General features: G+C 38.5%; 2 protein-coding genes across 3 annotated transcripts; one reads left to right on the forward strand and one right to left on the reverse strand.

Moving 5' to 3' along the window:
• Positions 1-766: 766 nt before the first annotated feature.
• Positions 767-3884, reverse strand: LOC103703970 (large ribosomal subunit protein eL42-like). Its single transcript, XM_008787067.6, has 4 exons — positions 3699-3884; positions 1540-1719; positions 1145-1219; positions 767-1065 (listed from the first exon to the last, which is right to left on the reverse strand). The coding sequence occupies exons 1-4, from the start codon at positions 3867-3869 to the stop codon at positions 1006-1008; spliced, it is 486 nt and encodes a 161-aa protein (XP_008785289.4). The 5' UTR covers positions 3870-3884; the 3' UTR covers positions 767-1005.
• On the forward strand, positions 3885-7678 carry LOC103703971 (small ribosomal subunit protein uS11z-like). Of its 2 annotated transcripts, XM_008787068.5 has the most exons (6): positions 3885-4025; positions 5065-5184; positions 5260-5305; positions 5560-5645; positions 6296-6425; positions 7323-7678. In XM_008787068.5, the coding sequence occupies exons 1-6, from the start codon at positions 4023-4025 to the stop codon at positions 7388-7390; spliced, it is 453 nt and encodes a 150-aa protein (XP_008785290.3). In that variant the 5' UTR covers positions 3885-4022; the 3' UTR covers positions 7391-7678. The 2 variants fall into 2 exon arrangements, with proteins under 2 accessions (XP_008785290.3, XP_088580282.1); XM_088724156.2 differs by lacking the exons at positions 3885-4025; positions 5260-5305.
• The last annotated feature ends 490 nt before the right edge of the window (positions 7679-8168 follow it).

Below are 8168 nucleotides of genomic sequence, written 5' to 3' on the forward strand. Positions count from 1 at the left end.
ACAAATAGCATTCCGCCCTCCTTTTTTTTTTTTGGCTCCGGTCTGAATATGCTGTAGGAGGAACGATTAAACATCAGCATTTGGATCACTAAAAAATTGAAAATTTTTTTTATAAATCTCCCCCTCAGAGCGCTCTCTAATCCTATCTTTTTTGAATTGTACACTTTAAGACGTTCAGAATGAAAGAAGAGCAGTCGTCGATTAATTGAAAAAAATTATTTTTGGAACTATTAATGAGTGCCCTTAACTCCAACGTTTCTGTCTGGTCGAATTGATATTAGGACTCCGAGAACTAAGGTTAACCCTGATGTTCATAAAGATTTCATGTGATTAAACAGAGTCAAATGCACAATTTTCTCCATCCAACCAGTCTTAACTCCCAAGCCACGCAATCGACAACCTTAGGGGCAAGCAGCTCTAAGTCCATTTGGTAGCAGGACACCCTTGGAATGATTTGGTCGGTGGAAACGATTTTCAATTTAAATTATGGCCCTTGAAAGTGGTTTAATTCTAGAATATCAGCCATGCCTCCTCAACAGCTGGTACCCATAAATGCCAGAGCGCGGAGGTCAAAACCAATCAACTGATTTTGTACTGTTTGGCCGAATCAATTGACTAAGGCATCCGGCATAATTCACAGATGTCCAAAGTTTGAGCTGGATCACCGTCAAAATAGCGTCTTCTAACATCAAGCACTAGTTTTAGCATACTACCTGAATCGTGAGAGGCCCGACGATGACAAGCAGGAAAACCACTGAAAAATCCATAACAAAAACAAAGTGCTGATTTAAAGGGTTTGGACCAGCATCAGACTGGTTTTAGCATACTACCTGAATCATTAGAGGCAAGAAGATGACAACCAAGTAGACTTGAAGAACACCGAAGGGTCCATAACAAAAATCAAATGTTGATTTAACGGGTTTAGATCAACATTTCCTTAGAACATATACTCCTGCTACCCAGTCGCAGACAACGAAGTGAAGCAGCTGAAATGATAGAAGCCATCTAGAAGAGAGACGTCCCCTTCCCCTTCTTATCTCCACCAATTTCGAAATGCTTGCATCTCTGCAGGATAAATCCCCAGATTAAAAAAAAAACATTGAAAGCCACAGATCAGAAGGAAAATGAAAATTATGGAAAAGACCTTTATAGGGTGCTGTGAATAATGCTTGCAACTCTGGCACTGCAGTTTTAGCACAATTTTCTTGGTTGTTTTTGCCTGAAATGGAAAATTCACCATGAATAAATAAAAATTCTTGACTGGGTCCATAAGCAAGGAAAATGAAAAAAAAAAGGGGACACACGAAGCATTCTATCTAAAACTTCAAACATAAGTCCAAATGCAATGATTAAGAATGTTTGAGATCACCAATCAGTGCCTATACCAAACAATGCAAACCAAGAATTGCTCACTATATCAGACAAAAGGGAACAGAACAGAATGGCAGTGAGGTAGTCCATTCGTGATAGCAGGGGCCGATACCCTAAAGAAATTGCATAGTTTAGTGAAATGTATAAGAAAAAACAGATATGGGATACCTTCTTGTGGAAAACAGGCTTTGTCTGACCACCATAACCTGACTGTTTGCGGTCGTAACGACGCTTTCCTTGAGCAGACAGACTATCCTTACCCTTTTTATACTGGGTAACCTTGTGAAGGGTGTGCTTTCGGCATGCCTTATTCTTGCAATAAGTCTTCTTTGTTTTTGGAACGTTCACCTGGAAGGCAAGGTTCATGTCATCTTTTCTCTCTAGACCATAGAAGAATAAATGTTGTTTCCAATTTTATTTGAAAATACCAATACCAAACATCAAACAACCTAAAAAAATCAAGTCTATCATTACTTTGGCACATTCAGAAAGGGCTAAAAATTTTCCCCATCCAGATACACAGAGTCCTCTGGGAAGTCTAAATCCAGTCAAAAAATAATACCAAAGAACTTTAGAATCAAACATATTTAGCACCATATTAAAAGTAGAGTTACAACACAACAATGAAATTAAATGAGACAACAAATTAGTGCCATATAAATGACGATATCACACTAAGGACAAGACCGGTACACGAATAATATATAATGCAGCATTAAGAGCTCCCAGCAGAGCTTGTTTTTAAGAAAACACAGATCAAACTAAAGGCTACTGATCTCCATATACAGCTTCTGCACAGAGATTTAGTTATTATCCAACAGCACATGCAGAAACAAGTTTTCTCCTTTATTTCTTTTTTATGATAAAAAAAAATCAGCTAGATCGGTAACTCATGATAAATTATTGTAATTCTTTAGTGTCTCACTGTTCTCCTACTTCAGCTTCGACAGTCTTAGCAAATAAACTTTAATTACAAATTCTAAATCCAAATCAAAGTCTAGTTGTCATTTGTATGCGTTGCAAAAAAAAAAAATGATACGAAAGGAAAAAACAGGTACAAAGCCAACTCAAAGTATCTAGTCAATTCATATAAAAATTCATTCAAGATGATGCAAAGAAGCTCGTTGGAATGGACACTTAACTTAGAAAGCACAGAACAGATCAATATAAGCAACAGTTTTCTCAATAAGGAATTGCAATCAAATTTTATATTACAAAACTGCGCCCAATTGATGTAGAGAGAGGCAGAGCGTACTTGACCATCACCACACGAGGTCAAGCATACAAATAATCATATCAATGTTATCTCAGAAATCAAGCATCATTGGCATGTCCTAAGTATCATCATTTAACAAACAATTGTTACGACTTACGACCGAGACCTGCATTATATTAGAACAAGTGGCTTAAGAGACTGGATGTCCAAATAGGCTGTGAATTATGAAATTTTACACCATATAGAGCCAAAATCAAAAACCGAAGAAAGTGTCAAGTACCTTCTAATTGCTCGATTCTCATAAAAGAGAAACACAGCTATGCATATCGCTATGCATCTTCGGGCATTCATACATAATAAGAGAAGAGTGAACAAGCTTTAATATTCATGCCAAAGTAAAAGTACACAACCATCATTATTAAAAAAAATTATGCAATTGCTTCAGCATACAATGGAAACACCCTCATATTTCTCTAAATGTTACGGCAATTAGCTGCTTTAACAGTCTTTCTTGATTTCCCGAATGACTTGAACACATTCATAACAAACCATCAGTAATAAAAGAAATAAAAGACAGGTTGGCCTCAACAAAGAAACCTCATAAGTCAACCATTTGTCTGAATGTACTTGAGGCCATGCCCTTCCCTTTCGCAATGTTAAGTGAAACCAAATAAGCGATAAAACTACAAATAGTTGTGATGCCTCCGCTGCTCGATCTCTATGATAATATTTATACCACCTTCCACACATCACCAAATGTAATAATAAATTTCAAAAGCCTAGAAAATCATTCGACGATATCACTTGAAGAAGGATCATCTAAGTTGAGAGTTCGAGGGGGAAGAAAGGAAAGAAAGATCATGCACGGCGTTTCATCCTGGGTCCAAGTCTTTCATGAACTCCCTCATCAGAGAGGTGTCCACAATCGAACCCGGAGATCCAACATAAAGTTCCAAGCATCTGATAGACCCTGGAGCAACAACAAATTTAACCACGAAGAAAGAGATTCCACCGCCAAAACAAAGATCCTTCATCACTCTTCATCAGTTAAGAGCTCGATCGAACGCTAAAAATCCGAGAGTAAGAAAGAGAGAAGTGGGAAGGGCATTACCATCGTTGCAACCCAGTCGACGCTTCTCTCCTCTCCCCTCCCCCTCCCCTCCCAGTCGTTGCGAGCAGCCAATGCTCCGGAAGAGGCGGCCGCGGCAGCCTTATTATTAGGGTTCTGAAAGGAAGCACGTGCGACGCACGTGAGGTTAAACATGGATATTGGAAAGGGCATCACGGTCCGTCCGCTAGCAATCGAACGGTCGCATCGACCACTCCTCCCGTCCCCTTTTGCAAACCCTAACCTTAAGAAGTGCAAGCCTCCTGATCCAGCGAAATTTCTTCAGCTGAGCGAGCCGGAAAGGGGATAAGCATCGACTCCGCGACCATGGTAATGATCTTCCGAACGCAAAATTTTCTTAGGAGTCACGATCGATTGTTTATTTCTTCTCTCTCTCTCTCTCTCTCTCTCTCTCTCTTTTGAATGTCCGAGCGAATAGTAAAATGAGAGATTTGGAGTCATATATATGAGTCTTTTTTTTTCGCAATAATTTGGTTGAAGTGGTTTGGTGGTGTTCTGTTTCGCCCCTTGGAATTTGGTAGTTAATGGGATACGATCTGGGAAATTGTCTGTCATTCATCATCTAAATGGTTTTGTGAGTGAAATCGAGGCTTCTGGAGCTTCTTGGCAAGCTGATTCATAAAGATCATCTACTCAAAGAAAACCACAAATTACCAAATCGAATCCTGTTTACCTCAACAGAGAGCGTTTAGACTGGTACCAAACCCAACCAAAAGAAGAAAAAGATCGAACCCCCTAATAAGAATTTGACAAGAAAAAATAAAAACAATCTTGGCTGTATATGTCTGCAAGAGGTGAGTGAGGATCGCTACAATTTTATTTACAAATTGACATTTTTTCATTTTTTTTTGTGTGGATCTAGGGGGATATCTATGGCATTCGAGTACTGAATTTGGTAACAATAATATAATCTAGTGATGGAACTTTTAAACATTATGACCTGTCTGTCTTGTGATGGATTCAACCATAAGAAAAAATTGCGATCATGTGGGTGTTAAAAACACTTACATAAACTATTTCTGTGGAATAGGGAAATTTGCTAGGTCAAACAACCTATGTTTGCTGCCAGGCCATAATAGCATCTGTTGGCATTGTGTTATCCATATTATGAATGGCTTGCGGATGTCAATTTTGAATTTTGATCTTGCTTTGCTTTCACGTGCATGCGTTTTTTCTCTCCTCCTTTTCTTATCTTGCAAACAAACTTAAGGACCATATTGTTATGGTTTTCAGAAATGTTAGAAGGTTGTTTATTTGATCTTGAGCCAATTTTCCTTGAAACGTTTGATATTTCTTGTATATGTTATGCTCTCACATTTTGACTATTTTGGGATATGCCTTGTCACAGTCAAGAAAAAAGACCAGGGAGCCCAAAGAGGAGAATGTGACGCTGGGACCTACCGTGCGAGAGGGGGAGCATGTTTTTGGTGTTGCCCACATTTTTGCTTCTTTTAATGATACTTTCATAGTAAGCATTGCATGTCTCTCTTTCACCTTATAAGTTTGCAGCTTCTCGCACACTAAGTTTGTTTTGTAACTGCAGCATGTCACTGATTTATCTGGTAGAGAAACGCTTGTCCGCATTACTGGTATGAAATAATCTTATATAATAAGTCGTTTAATTAATAATTAATTTAATTATATTAGATTCTGGCATGCAACCCATTTCAACATGGAGTTGTTTATTAGATAATTGTAAGTTCCATTCTCATAGCAAATTTCATCTAAAAAGGGTCTCTGTTTGCATTCTGGTATTAGGATTTCATATTGTAGAATTGCAGTATTACAGTCGTTGCTGAGGAGAATTTAAAAGGCTTTGGAATCTAACTAGTCAATCGTGCAGGTGGTATGAAGGTCAAAGCTGATCGTGATGAATCATCTCCATATGCAGCCATGCTTGCTGCACAAGATGTTGCACAACGATGCAAGGTCTGCATGTTAAGCTTCATTTTATTTGTCAAATAAAGTGGACAAACAATAAGCAGGAAAATGAATATGTAATGTTGTGTCTCAAAAATAATTTTTAAAGTTTTCTACAATTATCTGATCAGTCCTTCTGTCGGTTATTATTTATAGGTATGGGTCATTCATGATCTTCAATTTGCTTGTTTTGTCAGCAAAGCGATCCATGTCTTAAGACATTGACTAAATGAATCTGGGGGAAATTGGGTCTAGATCTGACTTAGCCAATGTGGCCAGATTTATTTTGATCAAACCAATATCCAACTACTGAACTAAACGGCTTAGATTGGATTTAATTTGATCCCATGGATCCTCACCTGATTCGCAAACTAGTTTAATATATGTACTGGGAGCCAATCTGTGTTAGATTGTTATGTTCTTACTCAGTTAAAAATGGGTTTATGTTTCTTGGAGACAATTCATTCGCATCTTTAACAATGGAATGGGTGTTTGTTACTTAAGTTCTTTAAGTAGGACAAATGCCTGACTGCATGTGGGTACAAACCACAGATGTTCATTTTATTGGAAGCCTTTGGATGTTCTCTTGTATTCTATCTTTCAATATTAGTTTTCTTAATTATGTCAATTACATGATATTTTACTTTGAATCATTTTAGGAGCTTGGTATAACTGCTTTACATATAAAACTCCGTGCAACTGGTGGAAACAAGACCAAGGCACCTGGCCCTGGTGCTCAATCTGCACTTCGAGCTCTTGCTCGATCCGGAATGAAAATTGGTCGTATTGGTAACCTTCTGCTCCCTTCAAAGTGCTTCATTGTGTTATGTTAAATTTTAGCAAATAATTTTTGTCCTTTGTAGACACCAAACCTTCAGTTTTTGGCTAGCTCGACACTTCCCTGAAGAACATTTTTACCACCATCCACTTGATCTTTGTCTATTAGCATAAAAAACACTTCCCATATGTATGAGCAATGATGAAGTGATTTGTCTATTAGTAAATATGTCTGATTTGGGATGTGTGCATGTTAATTAGTGATAAAATGTTTGGGATATAGGCATGAACATATGGTTTAATGCTAGAAACGACAGAGGTTCTCTCTTAGGATTCTGTTTAATTTTCATGTGTTTCTCATGTGTTTTTATGACAAATTATTATGATTTCCCGAATACAACATACATCATCTTGTTCTGGTTTCTGCTCTCACTCCCAAATCTGCTGGTAAAACTGAGACACCAAGCTCCTCACTCAGAAAGCGTAATGGCCCTCATTTTTGGTGGGGCAGGCACCCAGCAAACCCTAGGTCCCAGTAGTCAACTCATCGTCCAGCCAAAGAGATGAGATTTTGTCTCATGGTGAAATATGTCATTTCATTTATGACAGATGAACAGTGACTTGCATGCTTCAAACTGTGTTGTGTTGCCATTAGTTTTGATTATAGAAAACTTACCATCCATTATGTAAGGTGGATGTTTATCTTCCAAAAGCAACATGCATTACAGAATTATTGGTAATAAACCACTATTCCTTTTCTTTTACGAACAAATTATGGTCGGTATATCTTAAATCTCAATAAAGAATTATGCTGGTTTCCTTAATTTTGTATTTTAGATGTAAAAGCGTGAATCTCGTTAAGGATTAAAAATTTTTCTAATGTTGCATTATCTGTGGATATGCTGACAGAGGATGTGACACCAATCCCGACCGATAGCACCCGCAGAAAGGGTGGGAGAAGAGGGAGGAGGCTGTAGTCATCTCATATGGTTCTTCTGCAACAGCCATTTAGTTTTTGGTAATAGATTTGTAATTTGATGACAGCTGTTTTTGCCATCCATAGGCTCGGATAACGTTAGAAACTTTATTAATGCTTTTCTAGCCTGATCCTTTGTTATGGTAAAGGAGACAAATTGGTGTGTACCATCCAAGAAGTTCATGGAGTTGCTACAATGTTGTTTTGGGGTGCTATGCTTCTGCTTTTCTCAGGGATCTTATGCTAGGGTGCAAATAATCAATGATTTCTGCTTGTATTCCTTGTGCAACTATCAAGCTCTGAAATCTGTATGCCGCTGCAGCATTCTTTGTTTTCACCATTTGCGATGAATTGGGAGTGAAGTTTAACTACATATGCGAATGTTCATGGGGTTTACTTGCTGGTCTCGATGGAATAGAGAATTAATATGGGATCTGTTAAGTTTTTGGGCAGTTCTGCTGGCACCCATAGGCCCTGGTCTTGATTCCAGCTGGGAAGTCCATAGCAGGGCCGATCCTTCTTTAAGCAGAGAGGCAGATAATGGCTAAAAATGCCGGGCGGAGGCTTAGAGGCCAAAGTCTTGGCCTAAGAAATTGGTTCCAGCCTTCCAGGGTAGGTAAATAAAGGATAGGAGCGAGAGGGAATGCTTGCTGTGTAACCGTGCTTCAACTCTGTGGACTAGAAGCTCCATGCGAATCAAGACTAGGAGGAACAAGGGGAAATGCTTGTTAAAGCCCAACAGTGAGCGAAGGGTATTAATCTCGGACTGCTTGCTAGAT

Source organism: Phoenix dactylifera, chromosome 6 (assembly GCF_051530095.1).
Source record: "Phoenix dactylifera cultivar Ajwa chromosome 6, Ajwa_hap1_PhDact_Kaust_v1.1, whole genome shotgun sequence".
In the NCBI taxonomy this organism is placed as follows: Eukaryota; Viridiplantae; Streptophyta; class Magnoliopsida; order Arecales; family Arecaceae; genus Phoenix; species Phoenix dactylifera.